At 39.8% G+C, this 14,731-nt stretch overlaps 1 protein-coding gene across 13 annotated transcripts in view; it reads left to right on the top strand.

The window, feature by feature from the left end:
- Positions 1 to 14,731, top strand: part of Ralgapa1 (Ral GTPase activating protein catalytic subunit alpha 1) — a 253,765-nt gene that overhangs the window by 48,745 nt on the left and 190,289 nt on the right. For all 13 annotated transcript variants that reach the window (XR_008218314.1, XM_052738549.1, XM_052738556.1 and 10 more), the window contains exons 8-9: positions 7,212 to 7,350; positions 8,675 to 8,883. Coding sequence is in view for 12 of the 13 variants with exons in the window: in XM_052738549.1 (XP_052594509.1) it covers positions 7,212 to 7,350; positions 8,675 to 8,883 (348 nt within the window). In the remaining variant the exon portion in view is untranslated. The remainder of the gene's footprint in view (positions 1 to 7,211; positions 7,351 to 8,674; positions 8,884 to 14,731) is intronic.

The raw sequence follows: 14,731 nt of genomic DNA, 5'->3' as shown, positions 1-14,731 counted from the left end.
TGGATAATTTCCCTGTCTCTTTATCATTGCTTTGTTATAGTAGATATTTGCTTATTTTCTTGAAGAGTGACAAAAAAATTAATTTTGAAAATATATGTTACTATCATTTCCTCAAATAAAAATTATGAGAAGATTATGAAACTCTCAGAGAACTTGAATTTGTTCCCTTCCTGTTGCTGTGATAAAACATCATGACAAGACAATGTACAGAAGAGTTTTTTGAGCTGCCTGTTCAGGAGGGGAAGCATGACAACAGAAGCCGGAAGCTGAGGGCTCCTATCTTTTACCCTGAGCACGAAGCCGAGAGAACGAACTGGAGCTGACTCAAGTCTTTAGATTCCCAAAGCCTGCCTCCGGTGACACGCTTCCTCCAACAAGGCCTCACCTTCCAGACACCACCACCAAGTGGGGACGATGTGTTCAAATTACATGAGTCTACTGGGGACATTCTTATTCAAACCACCATAGAACTGAAGAGAGAAATGTGTATGAAGCACTCGTGTGTGTGTGTGTGTGTGTGTGTGTGTGTGTGTGTGTGTGTGTGTACATGTACATGCACATCTGTGAGTGGAGGCCAGAGATTGCCATCAGTTGTCTTCTTCAGTTCCTTCTCCACCTATTTTTTGAAGTAGGATCTGTCGGTCTGTCACTGAACCTCGTCAGTTCAGCCAAATTGGCTAGCCACTGAGTTTTGGGGATCTACTTATCTGCTTCTCTCTGTCCTACCATAGATGCAAGCCACAGTGCGTGGGTTTTCCTTGGATACCTAGGATCCAAATTTAGGTCCTCATGCTTCCACAGCAGGCACTTTACCTCCTGGGCCATCTTCCCAGCCCCATGAAGTAGAGTCTTCCAGTTATGTTTTGAGTCAGGGTCTTACTCTGTATCTCTGGCCAAACTGGAACTTGCTATGTAGCCCAGGCTGACCTGGTCGTCATAGAGATCTGCCTGCCTCTGCCTCTTGAGTGCTGGGTTTACAGGTGTGTACCACCACCCTATCGTGAAATAGACTCGAGATGTGTAGAACCTTCTTGAATGGGCCAGTTGGACTTAGTTTGTAACCCTTTCATTATAACCAGCAGCTGTGGTACTGAAGGGAAATACATAGCTGTTTGTTTTAGGATCAGTCTCTCAAGATGTCACAGGAGGGTGACTGACAAGTGGGAATTGGGGAAAACTAATTTACATTTAAACAATAAGGTAACCTATTCATCTCTAGATTTGAAACATGTGTGTTCTGTTTGATGAAAACACTGTTTCACATACTTACACTTTTTATAATTATTCAAATACAAAAGTTCTTTTACCCGAGAAACAAACACTGTACTGTTAATGTGGATCCCGAGCCAGATTAGCAGGGTTTGAACCCTGATTCTCCTTTTGACTAGTAGTGCAGCCTTTGTCACATTGCCTCGCCATTCTGCATTTAGGTTTCCTCATTTACAGATACTCTCTTTTCCGTTTGAACCTCCGTGGTGCAGAGTGCTAAGAGTAAAAGAGTCAGAGCACAAGGGAAGTGTTCTGTAATGGGCCTTGGTTGCTGGTGTAGGCTTCATTTGAATTGTTTAAACTGCCTTATAGGTTAATTGAGATGTAATTACTTATACAATGAATTTTGATGATAGGTTTTTTGTCACTTGCTGGGTCTTTCTTTTCGTCTCTTTTTTTTCTCACCCTCCCTCCCTTCCTTTTGTAGCCTCATGCGAGCTTGGAACTACCTATATAGCCCATCCTAGGCTAGCATCAAATCATAGTCCCCCAACTCAGCCTCTGAAATGCTGAGATTGTAGGTCAGTCATGATTTATTGAATCTTGTAACATGACACCATCACACATTCAGCCTTTGAAGTTTTCTTTAATCCCTTTAATGCATTCATCCTTGCAACCCTCTCTAAGCAATAATTAATGTGATTTTCATCATATTTCTTATATATTGAATCATACATACTCATTTTTATTCTGGTGTTCTTAGCATAATTATTTGGGGGAATCATCTTGTATGGATCAATATTTTGTTTTAAATTTTTAAAAAATTTATTCTTTGAAAATTTTCATACATGTGTGCATTATATTTTGCTCATAACCACCCCTTCCCGCTCTCCTCAGGACCCCCTTACCTGTCTCCCTCCTGATTCTTCTTTTTTCCCCCCCTTTCTTTTTTGTCATCATCTTCCTGAGTCCAGTTAGTGTTGACCATATGTGCATGGGTGTGGGGCCGTCTGCTGTGGCAACCTACTAGAAGCCACATTCCCAAAGAAAACTGACACTCCCTTCCTCAGCAGTCATCAGCTGCCTGTAGCTCCTCTGGGAGAACTGGTCCTTGACAGCCTGTCTGTCACCCATGCTGGAATTTTGACTGGCTTGGTCTTGTCCAGGCAGCCACAGCTACTGTGAGTTGATTTGTGCAACAGCACATTTGCACGGAAGACAGCATTTCACAGCTTTCATTGTGGAATGTTAGTTGAAGATGTGTTACATTTGTTTATGCTGTGGAATATTTGGTTAATGATGCAAAGATGTGCTGCATTCTTTTATGTTGCATTTGTTTAACTCTGTGAAGCTGTGTTACTGTGCCTGCCTAACACACCTGATGGTCTAATAAAGAGCTGAATGATCAATAGCTAGGAAGGAGAAAAGATGGGCAGCACCGGCATGCAGAGAGAATAAACAGGAGGAGAAATCTAGGCTCGAGAGAAGAAGCGAGGCATGAGAAAAGGAGGAGAGGAGGACACCAGGGGCCAGCCACACAACCACACAGCCAGCCATGGAGTAAGAAGGAAAGATGTATAGATAAAGAAGGGTAAAAAGCCCAGAGACAAAATGTAGTTAAAAATAAACATGATCATTTAAGTTAGAAAATCTGGCTAGAAACAAGTTGAGCTAAGGCCAGTTATTCATAAGTTAGACTAAGTATCTCCATGTATTTATTTGGAAGCTGGGTGGGTGGCAGACCCCCAAAGAGAGGAAAAAAACAACTAAAAAAAGAAACTACACACTTTCCTTCCTCATCCTCTGACTTTTACATTCTTCCCATCTCCTTTTCTATGATGGTCTGTAAGCCCCAGATGGGATATATTTTGATCTGTCTGTGGTTGAGCATTCACAGTCACTTCTTATCACTTCTTTGACCATTTCTATAAAGGAGCTTCTGTATTAACCATTACTCACTTCAAGGAAAAGTCTTTCTGACCATGATTCAGAGGAGAACAAATCTATGGATGTAAGCATTAATATTTAGAAGACAGGTTGACTACATGACTATTTAGCAAAACATCACCAACAGTTTCCTCTCTAGGGCCTATGATCTTTCCAGCCAAGGGATTTTGACCAGGCTTACAGTACTAGACATGAAATCCCTCCTGTGAAGCAGGCCTCTAATCCAATCAGAAAGTAGTTGTTTACCCCATATCATCATGCCCATTATTACATCAGTGGACATAACTTGCCTGGCAGCTCAATATTGTAATGTTCAGGGTCCAGTCCTAGATAAGACCATTGGTGTCTTTTTTTCCCCCAGCAGCCTTCATGGTACCTTCCAGAAATATGTTAGCTAGACAACAGGAGAAAGTTTTCTGGCCAGTTTGAGACTGATCTCTCTATGACCTGTAACCAAAGTGGGTGGTGTCTTCAGCAATAGGGTCTAACCATTTTCCTTTTCTCTTTCTTTTCTTCCTTCCTTCCTTCCTTCCTCCCTTCCTTCCTTCCTTCCTTCCTTCCTTCCTTCCTTCCTTCCTTTTCTTTCGTTCGTTCGTTCTTTCTTTTTTTTTTTCCGAGACAGGGTTTCTCTGTGTAGTTTTGGTGCCTGTCCTGGAACTTGCTCTGTAAACCAGACTGGCCTCAAACTCACAGAGATCCGCCTGGCTCTGCCTCCTGAGTGCTGGGATTAAAGGCATGCTCCACCACCGCCCGGCCCCATTTTCATTTTCTTGTTGAGTAGATCTTATTGTACAGGTATACCACAGTTACTCGGCAATGTTGGTGGGCATTTGGGTATTGAACTCAGATCAGTGGGCTTGTGTGGAAAGACTTTCATCCAGAATCATTTCTCCTGCCCTCCTTTCTTTGGAAGAAGAGATACTTTTTAATTTGATGAAGTCCAAGAAATCAAGTTTTTTGTTTTTTGTTTTTTTTTTTCTTTTATGAATCAGACTTTTGATGCTGCTTTCAAGGAGAAAAAAGATCTTACTGGGAGTAATGGCACTCTCCTTTAATCCTAACAGTGGGAATAGCAACAGGTAGATCTCTTAAGAATTGGATGCTAGCCTGGTCTACATAGTGAGTTCCTGGCCAATCAAGACTGTATAACAAGTCTCAGTCTCTCTCTCTCTTGACCAGTCAGAGCAACACATTTTCACAGCATACAGAATAGCCCACAGTTCTCTCTCTCCCTCCCTCCTTTCTCTCTCTGTCTCTCTGTCTCTCTGTCTGTCTGTCTGTCTGTCTCTCTCTCTCTCTCACTCTCTCTCTCTCTCTCTCTCTCTCTCTCTCTCTCTCTCTCTCTCACACACACACACACACACACACACACACACACACACACACACACACACACACACATATCCCCTAGAGAATAAAAGAAGAAAAAATCTTTTCTACTTCAGTGTCATGAAGATATTCTCCTGTTTGAGTCTTAGAATTTAATGATGTTTTGAGCTCTCTGGGACTTCTTGAGTGACTTTGTATGTATCTATAGTGTAACTCTTGATGCTTTATTAAGGTGGTATCTGCCAGGCTTTTCAAATGTGGTAATACTATGAATACTATTTTTCTTTTTATATTCAGTCAATATTTGGGGGAAACCCATTATAATTATGTAACCTCCCCTTCAAAATTTTACTCAGAGTTTTAGTATCTATTGAAGACTTCTGGCTGAATTTTCCCCCACCTTAGACAGGGTTTCTCTGTGTAATAGCCCTGGCTGTCCCAGAACTAGCTCTGTAGATCAGGCTGGCCTTGAACTCACAGAGATCCACCTGCCTCTACCTCTCGAGTGCTAGAATGAAAGGCTGTGCACCACCACTGCCCAGCCATCTGGCTGGATTTTTACTGTGATGGTTGCCAACTAATAATTGTTTTAAGATGGCTTTATCGAGCTGTCATGTACATGCAGTTTAGTTGTCACATAGAATGTGCAGTTTAGTAGATGTTTTTAAGGACTCTGCTGCTGTCATTACATATAATTTTGAAATATTTTAATTTCCTCTCATAAAAATCCCAAGCCTATTAAGAGTCCTTTTACTCCAGTATTACTCCATCTCCTGCCCTAGGGAAACACTAATCTATATTTGCTTATCTTAACATTTCATATAAATGAATTCATTTAGTGAAGTCAAAATGGACTCACACAGTGTATTCTTTTTTGACTGGCTTCTTTTACTTAGGAAATGCTTTACAAATTCATTCATATTTTAGCAATCAGTTTTCTTTTTATTAATTAACTGTGTATATGCCAAAGTGTATCCCTTGGGACATTTGAATTTTTCCTCCTCTTAGCCAACATTGAAAAATAATCCTGTAATGGCACCTACATTCATGTAGGTGAGGAATTATCTACAAAGGCTTTCTCCCTTCCCTATTTATTTACTCATAATTAAATATCTCAACATAGGTTGATGGATTCTTGCGACTTCAAGATGATTTGTATGCATTTTATGTTGTCTCTAATAAAGTTCTTTTAACAACTTGTTACCTTTTTATTTATTTCATTGGAGGGAGGCCAGAGGTGTCCATGATGCAGAGGTGGAGGTCAGAGAACAGCTTGTGGAGTTGACTCTTGGCTTCTATCATGTGTGTCCCGGAGGATTGAACTTAGGTGGTCAGGCGTGGTGGAAGTACCTTTCCTCATTGAGCCATCTTGCTGTTCTCAATGTAATTCTTTTTGTTGTTGTTGATTGTTTTTTCTGTTTTTAATTTTTTTTTTTTTTTTTTTGGTTTTTCGAGGCAGGGTTTCTCTGTGTAGCCTTGTAGCTTTGTGCCTTTCCTGGAACTCACTTTGGATCCGCCTGCCTCTGCTTCCCGAGTGCTGGGATCAAAGGCGTGCACCACCGCCACCACCACCTGGCTCTGTTTTTAAATTTGTTTGTTTTGAATCAGAGTCTTTCAGCGTAGTCCTAGCTGTCTTGGAACTCATGTGTAGACCAGGCTGACCTTGAATTCCCAGTGTTTCACCTGCCTCTGCCTTTTGAGTGCTGGGATTAAAAGTGTACCACCACAACCTGCTCCAGTATAATTCTTTGCTGTTCTAGTTTTATTTTGTACTTTTCCTTGGCCCACTCTGGAGACTGGTGCTTAGAATCTAATAGCTAGGTACTTGGATGCTCATTACTATCAATACTGAGTGTTTCTATTTCTGGATCCTCTTAAAGACTAAAGTTAAAGAATAAATATGTATACACACATCTGTCCCCCTTGCTCCATCCTTTCCTTTGTGACAAACTTGTCTTATATTCTCAATATATTATTTAGCTAGCCTTGTCAAAAGTGACCATATTTACACAAATCACCATTTCCATGCTCTGCAGACATTCTCCTTAACTTGCCTGGGTTCCAATAACTCTCCTTGAGCCTTTGCAAACTCCTTTCTTAGGTATCTTTCTCATTTTGCTGGACATCTACAATGGAGTATTATTACTCTGTGTCCCTCTGTTCCTCTACTCCATACTGCATGAATAGTCTCTGTACACATCTTGAGCTCCAAGTCTCCACTGAGCTGTTGCATTTCATGTGTACCCTGCTTCCTGTTCTTGGACTTTGATGTCTACACTTGCCTACTACCACTGTAAATTCACACATACACACTCCTGGCCACATATGCCTATGCCTCTGATCACAGTTATTCAGGAAGGAATAGTAATGAAAGAACAGTAGTATATTGGTCATTAATACAGCCAAACGAGTCATTTTCACAATATTGCAATACACAATTTAGTGTAAGTTTTTTAAAAATATATATTTTTATATAGACCAATTTTGAAGAATAGATTATAATTAAAGCACATTATATGTATATGTATGGAAATTATATAGTGAAACCACTTTGTACATTATATATGTTAATAAAAATGAAGAATGGGACTTTTGCTGTATATTATGATCTTCATAGTCTAAAGGTTCAGTATATTATAACCTCTATAAGTTTGTTAATAACAGCTAAACTATATTTAAGAGATTCTGTCTCGTGGGATGATTCTAACAATATTGTTTATTTTTAGGTAAAAAGTTTAGAATGGAAGAACAAAGAAAACCAAGAAAGAGGATTTTCATTTTTGTTTTCACATTTTAAGAAGTTTTACTTGCCTTATATTTTCCCAAACATCTGCAAGGAGAATAGTTTATATCATCCTGTACTTGGTAGGTATAATTTAGAATTTTATAAAAGAATGCACATAAGAATGAAATGTCAGTGTAAAGTTGGCATTTGTTATTTACGGAAAAATGACCAACCACATTTACTATTTATATTGATGCTATACACAGATTCATAACGAAAGTGCATTTATAGTAACAAATTTTTACTAGAATGAAAAAGTTTCATGAAAAGCTTACTCTCTGGATCTCATCCATTAGAGTTAGCAGTAGATTAAATTAAATTCTAATATTTCTATGATCATTAGGGTGTGTGTGTACTTTTTTCTTTTCTTTTTTTTAATTATGAGACAAAGAGTTGGTAAGCAGCCTAGGTTGGCCTACAACTTGGTACATAGCCCAATAACAGACCCAGATTGGTCCCAGACTTTATGATCCTTCCTTTCTCAGCCTTCTGAGTGCTGGGATTACAGGTATGTATCATCATGCCTGATTTTAAACTATATATTATGAATTTTCCCCCCAAGATTTCTCAAGGTTTCCACTAACAATCAAATTGTATAGTTAAATTGTTGTATCTTTTTGTCATTTTTGGTCCAGTTTTTTTTTTTTTTTTTTAAGATTTATTTATTTATTAGGTATACAGTGTTCTGTCTGCATGTATACCTGCAGGTCAGAAGAGGGCACCAGATCTCATTATGGATGGTTGTGAGCCACCATGTGGTTGCTGGGAATTGAACTCATGACCTCTGGAAGAACAGCCAGTGCTCTTAACCTCTGAGCCATCTCTCCAGCCCCTTGGTCCAGTTTTTAGTGGTTTTGTCAAGTGACCTATTGGAGCCCTGCAGTAGAGCCTTGTGTACAGGTCTGGATTAGAGGCAGACCTGGGCAATCCATATGTGAAAGGAAGAGATAAATCTCTATGTAGAAAATTTATTTTAAAGAAGGATGTTCCTCGTGGCAAATTGAGGCAACTAGCAGGCTCAGGTGTTGCCATCATGGCCATCTCATTGAATATTTTTTTCTTTGTTTTCAAGATATGGTTTCTATGTGCAACAGCTTTGGCTGTCCTAGAACTCACTCTGTAGACCAGGCTGGCCTTGAACTCAGAGATCTGTCTCCCTCTGCTTCCTGAGTGCTTGGATTGATGGTATTTTGGAAAAGATATGCTTTTGTAATTAACCTAATATATGGTTCATTCTTCTAGGTTCTTAACTAGCATCTAACAGTATAAAAGATATTTTTTTTAAACTAACACTTCTAAAACTAGTATAGTGTCAAAATATCTCCGTAAGAGTTTAAAAATGTCGGCTTAGCTAAGAGTAATTGCTTTTTTCATTTCATGTTTTATTTTTCAATTTTCACATAGATATCCCACAGATCAGACCAAAGCCTCATTACGTGATGATAAAGAAGGATGCTGAAACCAATGAAGCAATATACTGTACAAAAGAGCCTTTCATCCAAGCACGGGTTATTGTCATTCGTTGGCTGGTTTCTTTCTGGCTGGAGCCAAAACCACATTCAGGACCTAATATTCCTGGGATGGAAGGTGAAGTCTTGCCAAAGAATATTCAGGTAATATACAAATGAAGCAAGCCTGTTAAAGTTAGAAATGGCTTCCTGAGTTCATCTGCCTTAGGTATACAGCATGTTTAGAATGGATGCTTGTGATGTTTTATTTGAATAAATCTGTCTCATAACTCAAGCTTTAACCATTATTGTAGAAGTAGTATTATCAGGGCTGTGGTGGCACACACCTTTAATGGTATATATATATATATATATTTTTTTTTGGTTTTTCGAGACAGGGTTTCTCTGTGTAGCTTTGCGCCTTTCCTGGAACTCGCTTTGGAGACCAGGCTGGCCTCGAACTCACAGAGATCCGCCTGGCTCTGCCTCTCGAGTGCTGGGATTAAAGGCGTGCGCCACCACCGCCCGGCGGCACACACCTTTAATTCCACCCAGCACTCTGGAGGCAGAGGCAGGCAGATCTCTGAGTTGGAGGCCAGCCTGGTCTATAGAGTAAGTTCCGGGACAGCCAGAGCTACCCAGAGAAACCCTGTCAGGGTGGGGGGCAGAAAAAGAAAAAGTAGTATTAATTTTCCTAATAAAAAGTAAAGCTTGTATAGTAAATACCTAAAAATTTTAAAAAGAAAGCTTGAGGGATATAGAAGATAATTTTAACCATGTATTAGTCTTAGGTTCCAGTTTATCTCAGTAGTTTAATAGAATAATAGTCTCCTTTATTCCTAGAGAATAGGTTTGGAGATCCCATGGATATTACTGAATTTGCAGATAGTACTGGCCCTTTTTTTTTTTGGTTTTTCGAGACAGGGTTTCTCTGTGTAGCTTTGCGCCTTTCCTGGAACTCACTTGGTAGTCCAGGCTGGCCTCGAACTCACAGAGATCCGCCTGGCTCTGCCTCCCGAGTGCTGGGATTAAAGGCATGCGCCACCACCGCCCGGCAGTACTGGCCCTTTTTATGATGTTTTTCCCTCTTCAGTGTATGATAAAGTTTAATTTAACGCCAGGCAGTGGTGACACACGCCTTTAATCCCAGCACTCAGGAGGCAGAGGCAGGAGGATCTCTATGAGTTCGAGGCCAACCTGGTCTACAGGGTGAGATCCAGGACAGGCACCAAAACTACACAGAGAAACCCTATCTTGAAAAAACCAAAAAAAGAAAAAAGAAAAAAAAAGTTTAACTCTGGTTCTCATACTTGTATAATGATTAGTTTACATATGGATTTATCTTCGAGCATCATCCTTTTTCTTTTCTTTCTTTCTTTCTTTCTTTCTTTCTTTCTTTCTTTCTTTCTTTCTTTCTTTCTTTCTTTCTCTCTCTCTCTCTCTCTCTCTCTCTCTCTCTCTCTCTTTCTTTCTTTCTTTCTTTCTTTCTTTTTTTGGTTTTTCAGGACAGGGTTTCTCTGTGTAGCTTTGGAGCTTGCCCTGGATCTCGCTCTGTAGACCTGGTCTCGAACTCACAGAGATCCGCCTGCCTCTGCCTCCCAAGTGCTGGCATTAAAGGCGTGCGCCACCACTGCCCAGCTTTCCTTTTTATTTTCTAAACATTCACAGAATACAGATATGAAATCTGGCCCAAACTTTGCATTATTAACACTGAGTCTAAAAATATAATAGGAAGTTACATAGCTATACAGTGGAGAAGCTAGGATTTTAAATTATGTTGTTTTTGTTTTGTTAATACTTTGCTTTCCTGTGTGTGTGTGTGTGTGTGTGTGTGTGTGTGTGTGTGTGTCTGTCTGTCTGTCTGTCTTTTACTGAGTAATGCCATTTATTTGAATCTAATGTTGGCACAGACTTAACTATCAAATCTATTTCTTTTCTATTAATTAAAAAAATTTGCCGGGCGGTGGTGGCGCACGCCTTTAATCCCAGCACTCGGGAGGCAGAGGCAGGCGGATCTCTGTGAGTTCGAGGCCAGCCTGGGCTACCAAGTGAGTTCCAGGAAAGGCGCAAAGCTACTCAGAGAAACCCTGTCTCGAAAAACCAAAAAAAAAAAAAAAAAAATTTATTGAAAATATAATACGTTTTCATCCTGTTTTTCCTCTTTCCTGTTTCCTCCAGATTCTTCCCACCTCCCTGTCCACCCAACTATATGTTCTTTCTCTCTCTCTCTTTAAAACAAGCGATCCCAAAACAACAAAAACAAGAAACACACACACCTACAAAAATGAAAATAAAAAATAAGCAGAAGACCAATAAGATTAAAAAAAAACCCAAACAAAGCAAAACGAGACAAAAAATCTACCAAAATGCTATTGAGTTTGTTTTGTACTGGCCAATTCCTCCTGGCCATGGAGCCTTCCCTGAGGTGTGGCTAATTCACCCAGTGAGATTCCATTGGAGAAAACTGATTTATTTTCCTTTACCAGTCAGTGTCAGCTGCACATAGCTTCTTAGTGGGATCCCATGTCCACTTCCACCTCCCAGTGCTGGGATCCCATCTGGCTTGAATCTGTGCAGGTATTATACATGCTTTCATAGTCTCTGTGAGTTCATAGGTGCATCAGTCCTGTTCTATATGAAGACAAGGTTTCTTTGCTGTCATCTGTCCCCTTTGGGACAGTCTTTCTGCCTCTTCTTTCAAATAGATCCCTGAGCCAAAATGGGGAGGGTTTGATGAAGAAATCCTGTTTAGAATGTAGTGCTCCAAAGTCTCTCATTCTCTGCACATTATTCAGTTGTGGGTCTCAGTGTTAGTTCCCATTTACTGCAAGAAGAGGCATCCTTGATGAGAGCTGAGTGAGACCCTGACCTGTGGGTAGAGCAGTATGTCAGTGTCCTTGGAAACCATTTTATTGCTCCGTTCCTATAGCAGAATCATAGTATTAGGTTTCCCCCTAGAAGTATGAACTCTCTAGTCTCAGGTTCTTGGCCACTTGAGCATATGGTACCAGAAATGGGTACCATCTCATGAAGTGGGCCTTAAATCCAATCAGAAAATGATTGGTTGCTCCCATGACATTGTTGCATCAGTTTATCTTGCAGTCAGGTCTCTGTTGTAGGCAATAGGGATTATAGCTGGTTGATACTGATGATTACAGTAGGGTTGAAGCTTCTAGTTAGGGACCAGCTTGATTTCTCCATGTTCAATGGCATAAGTGACTTCAGCAATAGGGTCTTACCATCAGGTTGTGGAGAATAACCAATAGCCTTGGCAATAGCCTTGATGTTTGAATGTTTCCACTGGGTCCCTTTGGCCAATGACTAAACAAGATGCAATCCATTCTTGGATTTTTTACTTGGTGGAGGTTTTACTTGGTGGCATAAGATGTCTAGTTGGGGCATTGTTCCCCTTATTTGGTCACTCCATTTAAATTCTTCATATATGTATAAATTGTAGGAAGCTTCTGCAGTAGTAGGTTTCTATATAGTTTTTCAAATGGCCTTTAGTGTTAGTTATTCCTCTCCATATTCCCTGCTTTACCCTTCTCTTTCATTCCTCTCTCTTTATAATCTTCCTATAGATGGATTTCTAAACAGTTTTATTAAATAAGAAACACAGAGCCAAATACAAAGGTGCAAGCCGTAGAGACCAGAGCAATAGCCGCCAACTAACCTTAGCTTACCACCTCGCCGTAGCTTCCCAAGAGAGCTTCTTCCTGTCTAACCTGTGCCTTTATTGCCTTCCTGTTCTGCCTTCTCATTGGCTCTAAGCCCAGCCACATGACTTTCTCGTCACTGCCTGTCTACACAGACCTCCAGGTCTCTATGGTTGGTACTGGGATTAAAGACGTGTCACCACGCTTGGCTGCGTCCTTGAACACACAGAGACTCTGCCTGTCATATGATTGGATTAAGGGCATGTGCCACCACTGCCTGACTTCTGTTTATGGCTCACTATGACTTCTGATCTCCAGGAAAACTTTTATTTATTAACATACAAATAAAATATCACATTTCAGCACAAATAAAATATCACCACACCTTCCTATTCTAGTTTTTCCTTTGTCTCTCCATACTACTAGATTCTATTTCCCCTTCCTTGGGAGATCCTCTCCTACTCCCAGTCCCTCCTGTATTAAGTACTTAGTTTCTCCGGAGATTGTAGCACACACATCAAAGATTTGAAAGCTAACATCCACATGTAAGAGAAAACATACAATATATGTCTTTTTGGGTTTGAGCTACCTTACTCAGGATGATTTTTTTTTCGTTCCATCCATTTACCTGTGACTTTCATTTTTTGTAACAGCTCAATACATTCCATTGTGTAAATGTACCACATTTTCATTGTCCATTAGCTGATTGACATCTAGGCTGTTTCTAATTTCTGCCTATTATATATAGAGTAACAATGGACATGGATGAGCAAGTACCTCTGTAGTAGGATATAGAACCCTTTGTACCCATAGGATTTATGCCCAAGAGTGGTATAGGTGGCTCTTGAGATACACACACACACACACACACACACACACACACACACACACACACACACACATATATGATTCTCAGCTTTCCGAGGAACCACCACACTGGTTCCCATAGTGGCTATACCAGTTTGCACTCCCACTAGGGAAGATAAATGTTCCTTTTCCCCACATCCACATCAGCATGCAATGTTGTTTGTTTATCGATGTTGGCCATTCTTACTGGTATAAGGTGAGATCTCAAAGTAGTTTTAGTTTACATTTCCCTGATGGTTAAGGGTGTGGACCATTTCTTTAAGTGTTTCTCAGCCATTCGTGTTTCATCTTTTGAGAACTCTCTCCTTAGTTCCGTATCTCATTTTTTCTTATATATATTTAGATACTAACCCTCTATCATATGTTTTCCCATTCTGTAGGCTGCCACTTTGCTGAAATGATAGTGTGTTTTGCTGTATACAGCTTTTCAGCTTCCTGAGGTCTCATTGTTGATCTTAGTGCTGTCAGGGTCTTGTTCAGAAAGTAATTTCCTGTGCCAATGAGCTTGAACCTATTCTGCAATTTCTCTTCTATCATATTCAGGGTATCTGGGCTTATGTTGATGTCCTTGATCCATCTGGAGTTGAGTTTTGTGCAGGTTGATAAATATGGTTCTATTTGAATTCTGCTGTATTCAGCCATCCAGTTTGACGAGAACCATTTGTTGAAGTTGCTGTCTTTTCTTTAATGTCTATTTTTTACTTCTTTGTCAAAAACCAAGTATCTGTAGGTGTATGGACTTATATCTGGGTCTTCAATTCAATTCCATTGACCAGTGTGTGTGTGTGTGTGTGTGTGTGTGTGTGTGTGTGTGTGTGTGTGTGTGTGTGTGTGTTTAAATCCAATACCATGCAGTTTTATTACTGTAGCTCTGTAGTACAACTTGAAATTTGGGGTAACGAACTTCTACCAGTTCATTTTCATAATTGTTTTGTTGCCCTGAATTTTTTTGTCATTCCATATCAACTTTTACTTTCTGTGAAGAATTGTGTTGAATTTTGATGGAGATTGCATTGAATTTGTAGATACTTTTGATAGGATGGCCATTTTCACAATATTAATCCTATGGGTCCATGAGCATGGGATTAATATCTTCCTATCTTCTGATGTCTTCAGTGTCTTAACGTTTTTCTTATAGAAGTCTTTCACTTGTTTATTTAGAGTTATTCCAATATATATATATATATATATTTTGAGACTATTGTAAAAAGGTCCTGTTTCTCTGTTTTCATTTATATGTCAGAAGACTACTGATTTTTGTGTGTTAATTTGTATCCTGCTGCTTTGCTGAGTATGTAGCAGCTATAGAAGTTTCCTGGTGGTGTTCTTGGGATCTTTTATGTATAAAAATCATGTCATCCACAAATAAAAATACTTGAACTTCTCCCTTTTCTATTGTATCCTATTGATCTCCTTCAGTTGTCTTATTGCTCTTGCTAGAACTTTAAGTACTGTGTGACTAGGTATAGAGAGTTGACACATCCTGTCTG

This window comes from Peromyscus californicus, unplaced genomic scaffold (genome assembly GCF_007827085.1).
Source record: "Peromyscus californicus insignis strain IS unplaced genomic scaffold, ASM782708v3 Scaffold_15__1_contigs__length_86483966, whole genome shotgun sequence".
Classification (NCBI taxonomy): domain Eukaryota; kingdom Metazoa; phylum Chordata; class Mammalia; order Rodentia; family Cricetidae; genus Peromyscus; species Peromyscus californicus.
The sequence above is the reverse complement of the archived record's forward strand: the minus strand, read 5'-3'. Positions and strand labels throughout refer to the sequence as shown.